At 33.4% G+C, this 15648-nt stretch overlaps 1 protein-coding gene and 1 long non-coding RNA gene across 4 annotated transcripts; both read left to right on the top strand.

Moving 5' to 3' along the window:
* Positions 1 to 2033, top strand: LOC115957896. 3 transcript variants are annotated; one of them, XR_004084420.1, is made up of 4 exons: positions 1 to 198; positions 498 to 1262; positions 1581 to 1655; positions 1885 to 2033. It is a non-coding gene; the product is annotated as an uncharacterized LOC115957896 (long non-coding RNA). The 3 variants fall into 3 exon arrangements; XR_004084419.1 differs by having other exon boundaries at positions 1888 to 2033; XR_004084418.1 differs by lacking the exon at positions 1885 to 2033 and having other exon boundaries at positions 1581 to 1839.
* An 11601-nt stretch (positions 2034 to 13634) lies between these two features.
* On the top strand, positions 13635 to 14765 carry LOC115955106 (dynein light chain LC6, flagellar outer arm-like). The gene is made up of 2 exons (XM_031073158.1): positions 13635 to 14108; positions 14309 to 14765. Exons 1-2 carry the CDS (start codon positions 13818 to 13820, stop codon positions 14471 to 14473), a joined length of 456 nt encoding a protein of 151 aa, XP_030929018.1. The 5' UTR covers positions 13635 to 13817; the 3' UTR covers positions 14474 to 14765.
* Positions 14766 to 15648: the final 883 nt, after the last annotated feature.

Below are 15648 nucleotides of genomic sequence, written 5' to 3' on the forward strand. Positions count from 1 at the left end.
CCCAATAAACGCAAATATATATATTTGAAAACCCTAACCCAGCTCTGCCGTTCCTCTCTCTTCTCTATTCTCTACCTTCACCTTCCCCAAAACTCAACACTGAAAATCAATCATGCCAAGAAGCCATCCCCACACTGTCAGGTCCGAGATAGAAAGAAGGCATCACCGAACAAACCACTGTCCCAGCCGTGGCAGAGGGTATGTCTATTCTCTTCTCTATTCACTATTCTCTACTTTTTCCTTTTGGCATGATCTTTACTTCCCTGTATTGGTTCTTATATATGCTTCCAAATACGGTCAGTGCTTTTCAAAATTATCACTGTTGTTGACATGGAAGTTCTTCCTAATTTGAAATATGTAAAAATTCAATCTGTACGAAAGCTGTTTATAGCTGAGTGAGCTTTTGGTTTACATATCAGCCTCTGATTTATGACAAATGGGATTAGAATACATGATTAACTGGATTTGTACTGACTTTTTTTCATAATGTGATTAAGGAGCATTTGATGCAAACGTACATGACCATTGTGGCTGAGAAGGATGTTGCTGTCCAAGAACGTGATATGGCTAAAAATTGTGCCCTGTTTTTTATTTCTAAGTTTTTTGATATTTTTATTTATGATTTCTACAATTGAGTGGATTAGGATTGGTTAAATTTGTACTGACTTTTTTTCATAATGTGATTAAGGAGCATTTGATGCAAACGTACATGACCATTGTGGCTGCGAAGGATGTTGCTGTCCAAGAACGTGATATGGCTATCCAAGAACTAAAAATTGTGCCCTGTTTTTTATTTCTAAGTTTTTTGATATTTTTATTTATGATTTCTACAATTGGGTGGATTAGGATTGGTTAAATTTGTACTGACTTTTTTTCATAATGTGATTAAGGAGCATTTGATGCAAACGTACATGACCATTGTGGCTGAGAAGGATGTTGCTGTCCAAGAACGTGATATGGCTATCCAAGAACTAAAAATTGTGCCCTGTTTTTTATTTCTAAGTTTTTTGATATTTTTATTTATGATTTCTACAATTGGGTGGATTAGGATTGGTTAATTTGGTTGTGTCGATGATTAATTGATTTGTTCTAAATGGTGTTATTTATGATCTTTGCTTAGGGGGCGGTCTAATTCCTTTGTATTACATATTACATAATATTATTCCGTTTTGAATGCCTTCTCTTTTGGACAGGTAAATGATCCTGAAAGAGGGTTCAGTGTCCTTGGTAATGGACCTCTTGATATGTGAATGGATCCTCAGGTAACAATAAGGCTCTCCACAGATTTTTTATTTTTTATTTATTTTTTTCACTTTGTTATATTCAGCTGATAGGCCTCAAAGAAGTTTAGTGATGTACAATCAAAACAATTAAATGCATTAATGAAAACAAGAAAATACCAATAGTTGAATTTACTCTTTATTTATTTATTTACTTATTGATGAAATCATCAAATTGAAATTATTCCTTCAGACTAAAAAGGTAGAACTATGATTAGTTTTTTTTTTTTTTTTGGTTTTTGTTTTTGTTATTTGTTGGCTTATAAATTTTATTCAGCTCTTTTATGTGTTTCTCTACAGTTTTATAGGCTCTCTTTAGTACTGTTAGTGGAAGCAATTGGATTTGCTTGGTGATTTTGTTAAAGGAGCTTACAGGTATTGATATAAATTATTATTATCATTTAAAAATTTCCATCAATTATTAATATACAATGAATCATTGGATGCTATTAAAAGAGAATTGGATGTCAAATTGTAGAATAAATTGGGGTGGGGTTATTATGAAATTTATTGACATTATGAGTGTTTGGTTTTACATTTTAAATTTTTGATGAATTGGTATAATTTGGTGTTATACTTAATACTAATTTGGCGAAAAATTAAGTAGCTTGAAGAAGTTGAGAAAAGAGAAGAGTCTAAGAAATGGAGGAAATACATTCTTAAAAAGCATTGGATAAAGCTTGAAGATGTAAGCACAATTGTATATTTATTATATTTATTGGTTCTTTTGTAATACTTATTAAACCAAATGTAAGAGCACATTATGATTATTGTAATATATTACTTCATAATATTTGTATTTATCTCATTTTTAATATTACTTCATAATATTACATGTTTCATCTTATATTAGAGCCAATTTAGCTTTCAATAATTGAAATTTGAGAAATGTTTAAACATAAAGATGTTAACATTTGATTTAAAATAATCCCGTGCATCGCACGGGTTAGCGACTAGTTATTATTATTATTATTATTATTATTATTATTATTTGTTTCTTTTCACATTAGTTTAGTTTATTTTATTTATTTATTTATTTTTTTAAGAAATAGTTTTGGTTCTTGAACTTCTTGTGCCTTACTTTTTTAATGAATTATTCATTCATACACAAATTTTTAATAAAAATATAATGTGTTACTTTTTGTTTTATTTAATAGGGAAATAATAGTAAATTTCCACCAAATCTATTTCTATCCTCTCATTTTTCATTTTAACCAAATAAAAGAGTTTTTTTTTTGTTTTTTTGTTTTTATTTTTTATTTTTTTATCCCTCTACTTTTCCATCCCTCCAACGAAACACTTATGAGGGAAAGTAAATTTTTTCAATCCTCCTACTTTTCTATCCTCCTACTATTTTTTATCCTCTCACTTTTCCGTCTTTCCAAACAAATAGACAACCCTAATTGTCAAGACACACTCATTGGACGAATCTTAAATTAAGCTTGTTCATATACTTAATCGAAAACATCTTTATTTTAAGTATAGGATAACATTTGTTTACCGACTGAATTTAGTACAATTGCTCTAAATGGCCAAAAGGATTGAAATGTATTGAAATTTAAGTTGAGGTATAACATAATTGATCTGTATCAATTAAGAGCATTCACATCAATGGAGTTAAAAATTTTAGCTTTTAGCTCCTCAAAAACGGACTTTATCTATTTTACCACGTCACTTTACAAAACACCCAATATCAATAGTTTTATTTTAACATTTAACATATTAAAATAATATAAACAATATAATAAAATAATATATCCAACACAAGAAACAACAGGCACAACCACCATCACCACAGCGACAACCAACCATAACAACTACTGCCACAGCCACAGAAACCATCACAAAACCACAACCACAGAAACCATCACAAAACCACAACCACAGCCGCTGCCACCCATAATAGCAACACCCAACTATCACAATCCCTCCAAATTGCAACCCACCAAACCCAAAACAAAATAACCATCCAAAACCACCATCACTGCCACCCATAGGGGGCCACAAACCCTAAAAATCAAAACCCCCACCACCCAAATCAAATCACAAACCCCCCCAAAAACCCAGCAACACCTGTCAAAACCCATCACACACTTGCTGAACCACCGTGACACCCATGAATTGAGCATGGTTTTGAAACCCGGATAGTTCGTTGAACTGTAAAAGGGAGAGGTTCAAGGTTTTTGAGGTCGAACCAAGGTTGAACTGAGGTCGAAACGTGATGACATCATAATTAATTTAATAATTATTTTGAATATATATAAAAATATTAAATTAATAAAAAATAGAAAAATTAACTAAAATAGTCTAATTCAGTTAGAGATCTGTCTTTCAAATATTTATTATATCATAACTTTCACAAGACAAATAAGAAATTTCAAATCCTTAGCAAACATAAATATGAATTACTCAATCAATCCATAAAAGTACAAAGTAAAAATGCATAAACAAGCCTCCAAGTTACACATTGTTTCTTACAAAAATACATAAAACTTATTTCTAAAAAACAAAATAGAACTTCAAACTCCAAGTTACACACAGTGGCTTACAAAAAGACATAGAAATTATCTCTAAAATACAAAATAGAACTTCAAAGTTCAAACAGAATTATTATGATCATAAATCATCAATGTCATGAAAGTTATCATGCTCATCATCATTCTCTGGAAATCCAGGAGGAGGGCTTATTATTTGTCCAAATGTTCCCAAATCAACTCTTTCAACCTCACTGCTATCATCTACACACAAGTTCGAACAAAATAAAAAGAAAAATCATTATAATGTTTACACAAGTTTGAAAAAAATAAAAGAAAAATCATTATAGGTTATCAAATTGTTTACATATAAACTAACCTTCAATATTAAAAAAAGGCTCTGCACTAGCTGGATATGCACCCTCTTCATAAATTACATTCTCCAACTCTTTGTAGACACTCAATTTTACACCCATGATTTAATCAAGGAAGATAACTAGAATGACCATTCATATACTCGAAATTCATGATTGCATTAAATGCATTAATTTGTTCACTGCATATCATAAAAATGATCTTGAAATTCTACTAGTCACGATGGAATGCCCAGATTGAAAGATATAGCATGATCAAGTTTGCACAGTCAGCATGCTTTGTGTCTAAGTAAAATCAACCACGCATGATTAATTTAAATTAATTCTGATTGGCTAAACAATTAAAATTAATTAAATAATTTTGTGGTTGGTTGTTAGTGAGTGTCAAAAATAGGCTTGCTTGCATGGGAATAAAGGGGATAATTGGATAACAATAAAATTGAGGATAATCAAGACTTTTTAAAGTATTTATCTACAAGATAATTGTTGCTGAAAAGACCTAAATTATCTAGAAAAGAGTTTAATTTTTAGAATATGGATTAAAAACGCATCTAAGTGCAAGTCCCGACTCAAAAAATTTCAAAAAAGGAGTCCAAAATGGACTAGAAGTCAAAAGTGGGCCTGGCAACCATTCGGCACTTTTGGAGTGCCGATTGGCACAAACTCGGGCCTCAGCCTGAGGGCACTTAGATTGAGATAAAACTCATCCTTTTCGACTTTTTAGAGATAATGACACGTCCCAGTTCGTATTTTGATCATCTAGCTATTTTTTTGAGCCTACCAGCCTCTATAAATAGAGGCTGGATCTCAAAATTTAGTAGACTTTTTTCACGCTCTCTGATTTCCCCTTTTTCTGACTCTTCTTTCTATTATTTTCTCCCTTACGTTAAAGACGTTCTGGAGGCTCTAGCCTTAAGAATTTCTTTTTTGTAAGCAAGGTATTTTAGGTTTCAAAGATAAATGAACAAATTTCTTTGAACCCTAAAAATTCCCTCAAGAAGAAGAGTACGTCCATGCAAGAGGTGGTTCTTTCTTTACCCTTTTTTTTGTTTCTTTTATTTTGATGATGCATGAGTAAATCTTCTTTTAGTTTTAATTTCTAATACTCGTAACTTGTATGGTCAATATTTTTTCGTTGGAATATGTTCTCGATGTTTTTATTGTCATGATCTATTTTTTTAGTTTCAAAAATCTGGTTATCATTACATCTTTTTCAAAAACCATAAAACTGATTTGCATCTTCCTTAGATGTAAATCTGAATTTTTCAAAATAAAAGCTGATTTGCATCTTCCTTAGATGTAGATCTGAATTTTTTTAAAGTCAAAAACTGATTTGTATCTTCCTTAGAGGCAGATCTGAATTTTTTAAAATCAAAAACTGATTTGTATCTTCCTTAGATGCAAATCTGAATTTTTTTCAAATTAAAAACATATTTGTATCTTCCTTAGATGCAATCTGGATTTTTTTAACACAAAAACAGATTTATATCTTCTTTAGATATTGTTGAGGGGGAAATTGATGCCTTTGAATGAAATGTTGGGAAACCAAACCGAAACTCGACTATGGGCTCTTGAGATGCCACCCAAAGGCTTTCGGTGCGATGACAAGCCTATCCAAGCAAGAAAACAGAGGCTGCACTTAACAAAACAACAACAAAAGCCCAATGAAAAATACTTTACAATACTTAGTTAGTACATTTGTGGTCCTGTTCTAATAGTTCAAGAGAAATAAATTCTCCAATGGTAAGGGTGAAGTTACACGTAAGTCCAAAAAGATGAATTGTCCAGCGGTAAGGGTGAAATTACATAGTCCAACAATCAATAATTAGATAAATTTAAGAAAAAAGTTAACTCCTGGGGATCCTTGTATGTCTCGTTTAAGAGGAATTCATTGTACTTTCAGCCATTATTACATTAATGTGAGGGAAGAGTTCGACCGTTATGAATACTTCATATCCTTCAACAGTAAAATAAAAAAGTAAACATTAAAGGTTCCATAGGAAAAAAGAAAAAATGATTAATTGGCATGGTATGAAGGGAGAGAAAGATCCCTAGCTCAGTGCAGCAAGTATTAAGCTAAAATTTTAGTGAGTGTATATTCATAAGGCATGAATAAGATGAATGTGAGCTATTTTGAGTGAGTGAGATGGGACTGATACTGAGATTAAGGCTTTTTGTGTGTGGTGGCCTGTTTTTGACTAGTTAAGAGACATCTATGGACTGTGTTTGTGTGAAAGGGGAAGAGAACATCTAAGATTAGATGAGTGTGGGCTAAGGATGATGAGTGGTGAGCTTGAGGGGGCTAAACCACCAACAAGATAGCAAACAAAACTAGGATTTTAGAGAGGGTGTTTTTTTAGTGGGCTGAAGTGTGTATGTTTTTATAATGGAGCTTTAGAAGCATTAATTAGCAAGAATCCAAAAACATATGACTAGTCAAAGCTAGTGAATCAAGGTTAACTTTCCTAGGACTTTTTATCAGAAGTAGGAAAATCTACTTTAGGGGCTACCTTGCTTCTTTGGGTAATGATGAGATTTTAGAGTGTTTTACATTAAATGCTAGGATTTTGGGGCTGAGCTAATTATTGTGATTGAGGTGTGTATCAAGAGAGAATCCTAATGTTGCAACTGAGATTCGGACCCCTGAGAAGTAAGATTTAACACCCAAAGCCAGGTGTCAAGCTCTAGTCCACTTTAGACGGTTCCGTTGGAGATCCCTTTATGCCCTCCAAACCACATGTTCCTAATTTTTCCCCTTTAGGATTCATGGGCTTGGCACATGAATCACGTCTTGAACATTTTTAACATTTATAGCATCGATTTGTGGAAGTTTGGATAACTTGGTTTTAGCTCCCCTTTCGCTAGAGGTGCAGTCATGAGGAAGATGATGGAGTTCCATCATTTTTTAGACTTCAGCTGATATGACAGCCCTTGGGCACTATTCACGCCAGGCAAGGGGTGGTAGAAAACTGATGGGACAACCCCTAGTTTATCCTTAAAGGCTTGGTTCTCTTGTAGGGGTCTCTAGTTGCTTTTTGGTTAGGGATGAACAAGGGCTGGTTGCCCGTACTCAATCTTTTCCCTCCTGCTGGTGTCTTTTGGGTTGGGCTTGTATACATGGGCTGGTTCGTTTGGGCCAGGTTGTGTGCATCCTTCAAAATGGACATTAACAACACATGTTTGTCATGGGCTTTCATTCCTCGTAGGCTTTTGTTAGTGAATACTTTGGGTTCTTTTCATAGATACTTGCAATGGGCCTTTGGGCAATTAGTTGTAATATTTGAAACAATAGGACAAGCTTCAAAATGCTTTTGTAAATCATTTGCCGTGAATTCCATATTGTAAATAATGCTCGTGGTTTCTAATAACCGCATCATAATTAATGTAAATGTCGAGCTTTATGGGTTTGAATACTTACCATGAGTGTTGATGTTGTGACATAAAATGGTGACTTCACGAGTTTATCACATGAGATCATAATCTCCAAGATAACTCCCAATGAGTTTTTTTTTTAAGACGATTGTCTTAGCAATATTTGAGCAACGATTATACCATGATATATTTTTTTCCTTGCCAAGCGTTAATAATCTTGAGCTTTTTTTATAAAATAGTGCCAATGAAAATTGGGCTTTTGATATTGCCAGCGAGAACTGGGCTTTAAGATTGCCAATGAGAATTGGGCTTTAAATATTGCTAGCGAGAACTGGGCTTTGATGTTGCCAATGAGAATTGGGCTTTAAATATTACTAGTGAGAACTGGGCTTTGATGTTGCCAATGAGAATTGTGCAATATTGCTAGCAAGAACTGGGTTTTGATATTGCCAATGAAAATTGGACTTTTGATGTTGCCAATGAAAATTGGGCTTTGAATGTTGCCAATGAGAATTGGGCTTTTGAATAAATGAATTACCATGTGTTTAAACCATGGGCTTTGATTATGGATTTGAATTCCATAGATAAAATTGTTTTGCCATGGATTTGAATCATGGGCTTCTCAAATATTGCCAAGCATGAGTATTCTTAGGCTTTAGAAAAGATTAGTTTTTATCTCGCTTACTAAATAATTTGGACTTTTACGGGAAAATGTTGGGGTCCCATAACGTTTTGTATTTTGTAGCCCAGTTTTGTGATAGAGAGAAGAAAAGTTGTGGGCTAGTCATAGTAATAGTCAGAAAATATTTAGACATGCCCAATAATTTGTTTGTGACATTTGAAAATAAATAGGTGTTATTTAAATAACTTTAGGTGTAAAGAAATGTACCCTAACAAATATAGATCTGAAAATTTTAAATATAGCAGATTTTGAAATAAAAAGGTCATGAGTAATGTTTTGTTTGTTTTGTTATGCAAGTAGCGTAGGCTTATTTCATGAATGTAATTCTCTTCTTAAAAAATAAAAAAGATTTTTATTTTTTATTTCACATAAAAAACAGATCTGATTTTTTTCTAAGCTCTCTACAAATCTAGATTTTTTTTTATCTACAAAACGGATCTGATTTTTTTTACATACAAACCAAAAACCAATCTTTTCTTTTGTTCCCAAAATAGATCTTATACTTTTTAGCAAAAATTATTTTTTACTTAATAAAAAAGATCTAATATTTTTTCTTTCATCAAAAAAACTATTTTTTTTACTTATACAAAAACGGATCTGATATTTTTTTACGAATCAAACCAAAATTTTTTCACAACAACAGATCTGAATTTTTAACAAAGAAGAGGACACATTCATAAATAGACTTATGCTACTTAGTTTAGTTAAGTGTTTCATGTGTATAACATATCATTCATAACATGCATAAAGAGGTATATTAGTCATAAGAGTCTAGAAGACCAAACTCTGTCTGGGCAGAATGGGTGCCTAACACCTTTCCATTCTGTAACCTAGCCTCCGAATTTAGTGTTTTTGGATAGGTAGACCTAGGCTTTATCTTTGTTTTATTTTGGGTAGATTGTAACTAGGACAAAAAGCCATGTATCTTTGGTAGTTTGTAACTAGGTCCCAAAGCCATGTAATACTCAATTTATCAAGTTTGTATTTTCTTTATTCAATCAATGATAATGGAACATTTTAGTCATGTCAAGTTGTATTTAATTTTTTCTTATTTTTTTATTAAAAAAATAAGTGGCAACTCCACACCACTTACCCAAAAAGAGAGGTATCTTGAACAAGCACCCAAATCTCTTTTTTGAGGGCACCTTTGCGGTCTCTCACACTCTTCATATCCTAGATATGGGTCTTCCTCTTCCACAAATACCCAAAAATCAGTTTTGTCGATACTTGCATAATCAATGGGGTCAAAATTAAACTTTTTGTTGTAAAGCCTGCATCATAAAATGTCATCCTCATTATTGGAATTTGAACATAATTAGTAACTAACAATTACATTATATAAATGACTTTCTAAAAATTAATACAATGACAAGATATAGCATTTAGTTACCTATGTCTCAATCACAAGTTATGATGAACAAACACAAGATCATTGCGCATTTGATGCTCCAACCTATTTCTCCTCTTAGAATGTATTTGCTCAAATAAACTCCAATTATGCTCACATCCAGAAGAGGCGGAAGTTTGGCTAAGGATTCTAATTGCCAATTTTTGCAAGTTTGGAGCATCAGCCGCCCACAACTTCCATCATTCATCTGATTTTCATAACATAACATAAACTAATATTAATCAACATAAACAAACTAACTTTCAATTGAATAATCACTTTAGTTATCTAAACTATAGTGACAAAACTAACTTTCAACATAAACAAAAAAAACTAAGATTTGTTTATAGTATTAAAGTAAACTAATTACTTCTCACATGGATGAGTGGTCTTGCTTGTTGACAATGCAAGACTTCTATCAAAGCTCCCAATACGGTCTCGAAAATATTGGGTTTCCTTAATTACCTTTTCTTGGTCATCATCATATTTTTTCCCAATGTAGTTCAAAACAGCCATATTTATTGCTAGTTACCGACAAAAATTCTCCTCATCATATTGAAAAGCGGGATTTAACCAATATGAAGCAGCATGAAGATCTTTACGCAAATGTTTATCCCAACGGTTTTTTATAATTGAGGTATATGGCTTGTACAAGTGCTTCTCCATTCGGAAGTTCTTCTTGATTCCCAACCGTGCTCTATACATGCCCTTAAACACATATCCAATTGCAAGCCTTTGATCAGAATCAACAATCCGTAACAAACGAATGAGTGGCAATGAAATCTTGACAATAACATTAATATCATCCCAAAAAGAATTATCAAAATGATAGAAACTGCTTCTTTTGCCTTTAATTCTCTTGCTAATCTATTGTCCACAAAGAACTTGGTAGTCACTGAGGCTTACAAGTCATGCTTATGCACATGAATGCTTCCAAATGCAAGGAAAGTAGTAGCAAATCTTGTTGTTCCCATACGTACAATTTCTGTCCAACCAGGTCTATTCCTCGACCATGCAACCAAAGCCACATGATTATAAATAAAAACCGTAATTTTGGAAGCACCTTTTTTGAGTCTATCCACATGAGGCATTTCTTCCATATCCTTCAACCCAAGATTTAGGCAATGTGCTACACAAGGAGATCAACTAATAGTTTTATACTTTTCACACAATAATTTATTAGCAGATACATAATGGGCATTATCAGTAACCAACTGAACTGTGTTTTTTGGACCAACCCAAGTAACTACTTTATCAAACAATTAAACAAGTTTCTAGAACTCTTCACAACCTCTGAAGCATCAACTGATTTTACAAATACCATTCCCCTAGGACAATAAACAAGGAAATTGATCAATGACCTATGTTTAGTATCTGTCAAACCACCAGTCATAAGTGTACATCCAACTTTTGCCCAATGCCTACGTTGTGAGTCAACTAACAACTGAACCTCTTTCTTTTGATCCCTGAACAAAGGGACCCGTATAGCATGATAAGTTCGACCTTTGTAACCAGGACCAATGGCAACTACGGCACCAATCATCCATTGGTAGTACACTCAATTCACAGCATTAAAAGGAATACAAGTGTCATACATCCACCTTGCAATAGCCATATCAATTTGCCTCACATTTTCTTTGCTTTAGAACACACTTTTAAGAGACGGTTGAGCTCCTAGAGTAGTTCTTGGAGCAAAGTAATTTTCCATTGGCTTTGTTCCCTTTCTTTTACCTAAAACAGTTTTTTTAGGCAACCCACTACTAAATACTTCTTGAACATCTTCATCTTCTTGCATATCACTATTTGTGGAAGGCACATTAAACATTTCTTCTTGACATTGTTTGGAAGCTTTTTTCTTCAATTCAAACTCCTTCAAATATTCCAACATTTGGTATCTCACATCCAAAAACCGTTTTACATGATCCAATATCACCTTTTATCCCTACAAGGTGTAGTTTCATCCTATTAATACGCTCACCTTTATATGTTTGCCTACAATACACACATGTAAAAGTATTCCGTCCCTTCTCATCCATCCAAAGGCTAAAATATTCCCAAGCCGAATCAACCTTTTCCCTTACTTTTGAGCTAGACTCCACTACATTGGAATCAACTTCATGTGATGGAGTAGACTCAGTCTCTGTTTCCATTTTAATCTAAAAGACTAAACAACTAGTCAAACACTCATAGACCCATCAATATTTGAAATACAGAGAGTCAAAGAATCACAACTTCATACATAGAGTCAAATTAACAAACTAATGTGCACAGAGTCATAAAGTCAAAGAATTATAAATTCACAACTTCATACAATTTCTGAAATTCACCAATTTTTTACAACAGACCCATCGCCCAAATATCCAAATACACAGTTGACAGTCCACATATAGCTATATATATTCACAAACACAAACACACACACACACACACACACACACATATATATATATACTCTCACATGCAATTATCACATAATATAATTGATCTTGTAAATTAAACTCAATGCAAGTTTAAGGAAATGAATTAATGACCATCAGTAGCAAATATCGCAAATATCTTACACTCAATGCAAAGGCAAATTTTGTGTATCTATAACATATTTAAATTACCAAACTTATGTACTTTGATGTTCACAGATTTAGCTAGAAAAAACAAGAATAAATCACAACATTCACATGTAAAAGATTTATTATTATTTTACCTAATCAACTTTCATAGATGAGAGTGCGGTGGACGACAGCAATGAGGGAGAGAGGCAGAGATGAGAGTGAGGTGAGCTATGAGCCTGCGAGCTACGATCTAGGCTGAGGACTGTGGTGGTCAATGACAACGAGGGAGAGAGGAAGAGATGTAATGAGGGTGAGAAAGAGGCAGAGAGCTCAAAGAGTGATTGAGAGTGAGGCGAGCTATGAGGGTTTCTATTTTGACCCTTTGAGGATCCAATTCCAAACGACGCCATATAGGAAAAAAAAAATGAAGAAGAAGACAATGCTTTGGAGACAAAATGGTGCCATTTAAGGCTTGAAATAAGGGACCCATATGAACTGCCTGATCCGCTCACGATTCACAGAACCGGGCAATCGAACCGCAGTTCGTACGAGTCCCTGCTTTTTTTGCAGGAACGGTTCTTGATGTTAAACAGACTGTAAAAATGAACGGTTTGAGGTTTTCCTAGTCGAACCATACAGACCGGTCTAGGTTTCAAAATCATGGAATTGAGACACCAACACCGTCATTGACTCAACCTCCACGACACGCCCACATTGTCATTGATCTCTATCGTCCTAATTTTGAGTCAAAAGAAGTAGGAGAGATATAGAGATGCTATAGAGAAAAAGAAAGGCAAGAGAGAAGGAGGAGGAGGAGGAGGAAAAAAAAAAGAAAGAGAGAGAGAGAGAGACAAGGAGATGCTTACGAGAAAAGAAAGGCAAGATAAGAGGAGAAGAAGAAAGAGGAGGAAAAAAAAAAGAGAAGAAAGGGAGAGATTGCACAGATATACAGAAGAGAAAAAGAAAGAAAGAGAAAAAATATTTTAAAGGGAAGAAATAAAATATTAGTTTTTCTTTATAATTTTAGAGTTACAGGAAAGTGTCAAAGATGACCTTTCACTATAGCTTGGTTGCTAAAATTTTTAGTTTTAACATCATTGATATAACTTGTTTTTTTGTGTTTTGGTGGCTCTAACATATGCGTACCAAAATTTTTGTAGCTGTGTCGACCAGAACGAAGCAAAATGAACAAGTTAGATCAAATTCCCTTCACCAAAAAAAAAAAGGGGGTAAGGTCATCAAGTCAACAAGAATCGCACACCTTTCTCACACCGTTTCCACGCTATCCTCGTGTCAGAACACGAAGATAGCAAAGTCTTAATACAACCACACTCTTTTCAATTTTCGTGAAAAACACTCTTCACACCGTACACCCAATTGCCCTGTTACAAATTACAACCTTCAAAGTTCAAAGTTCAAACATCATTGGAACTGTATAACATATATTCCAGTACCACTATAAAGCGCGTGAGATTAAAATCCTCGTTCATACCCAAAATTTATCTATTTTGTCTGGTCATAGACCTCATTGTCCTATGGGTACTAAAATCCTCTCATTCTCTCTTAAACTTAAGTGTTGGTCAAAGTTCAAAGTTCACACCCTCTCACCAACTCTCTCCGTGTGTTCCATGTTCAAAGCCTCTCTCTCTGTCTCTCAAACTAGGTCTATTTCTCTTCAACATATCTCTCTCTTTTTCTGATGGATATCCCACAAAAATTAAATGACAAGCCAGCAATACAAGAGCTTTCTCAACTGAGTCTTGGACCAACAATTACTACCCATGATAGTTTTAGGTTAGCTCCAACAGAGCAAGTGAAATTAGCTGCCACTGCTATCAGCCTCAACATACGGTTGAGATCATCTGACATGCCCCTCCACATGCAAGAACGTGCCTTGAACTACACCAGATCACTCCTTGACGATTCAGATTCAGCCCCAAAATCACTCCCTAAGTTCAACCCCACCCACCTAGCTCGAGCTCTCAAAAAGGTACACGTTCTATATATCAATCTATTTTTGTGTGTTTTTACTTTTTACTAGGAAAATTGTTTTTCAATACTCCTTCACGTCCAATATTTCACAAACATAATCTAATAAAAGTGAATGACAAAAGAAAATTCTGAAACATGTATGTGAGAAGATCAAAACCCTGCTGTAAATTAAAGTCGGTGTCATTTTACTATATATAGGAGTTTGACACTTTGTACGGACCGGCGTGGCACTGTGTGGTGGGGACGAGTTTCGGGTCATTCGTGACTCACTCACCGGGCGGCTTCGTCTACTTCTCCATTGACTCGCTTTCAGTTCTGCTTTTCAAGACAGAGGTTCTGTTGGTCAAGGAACCAGGCGCATAAACTTTAGTATATTGCTATTTTCCCACATAGCACAGAGGAAATCAGAGTACGAGACCTGTCCAATTATACTTTCCCTGTGCCATCTAAATTCTCCATCAAATTTGTTCTGGTCTTTATTTTTTTCAACTTTTATTTTAGAAAAAAATTAATTAATTGTTATGTCCTGATTGGAAAATGCAACCACTCCTGAATGGATCAAGGGAAGAACCATGGTTAGAGAGAAAAATCCATGTATTCATGATTATATGATATTCAATGGAAAAAAAAAAGGCTAAAATGTGTCCTGTTAATATATGGCATTAAAATTTGCTTAGAAACTTTTAGCTCAATTAAAATTTATTAGTGTTTCTAAGAGAAAGGTCCAAGTTTTTAAATCCTCTTTCTGAATTATAAAATTATTAAAAGAAATATATATGGCTTAATATATTTAACTATTTTTGGTCCAATATTTTTGTTATAATAAGAAATAAGTCCTGTTTTTACTCATCATTATATGCTGAATGCTCATTATTATTAGAAGCTAACAAGAAACTATTGAGTATAGAACTGAGTGACTTTCAAATATATGACATAGGACAACATTATCATTGGTGTAATTTTTATAAGGATAATTTTGTTCAATATTTAATATAATATGATAAATTATTATGAATGCTAAAAAAATATATGCCAAGCTTTCTTTGACTCACCACCATTATAATTTATAAACACAGTTTTCAATCCCAACAAATTAAGAAAAAATAATAATAAATTTATTTCTGTGGACCAATTCATCATCATTGTATCTAAATCTGTTCATTATGAATAATGGTGTGGGATTTGTGGTATTGTTAAGAGAATAGCAATCATTGTTTAAACAAAAATAATGAATAAGATTGCTTTAAGAATAACAATCATTTTAACTCGTGAAGTAATCATGATCATAGATATACATTCATTTTAGATACATAATCAATTCAAGTCTCATAATCACATTATTATTATTATTTATATATAGTTTTTTATTAAAAAAATTGATAATTGAGAGAGGGTATATAGCAGTTCAAAATATCATTAATTACCGTATGATCTACAAGTACCTGAGATAAAGATGTTACATGATCAATTTCTGCTTGTCCTAAAAATTGATTGATGATAAAAATCAAAACTATAAAAGAAGGGACTCCAAAATTTGA

The sequence above is a fragment of the Quercus lobata genome, chromosome 8, assembly GCF_001633185.2.
Source record: "Quercus lobata isolate SW786 chromosome 8, ValleyOak3.0 Primary Assembly, whole genome shotgun sequence".
Classification (NCBI taxonomy): Eukaryota; Viridiplantae; Streptophyta; class Magnoliopsida; order Fagales; family Fagaceae; genus Quercus; species Quercus lobata.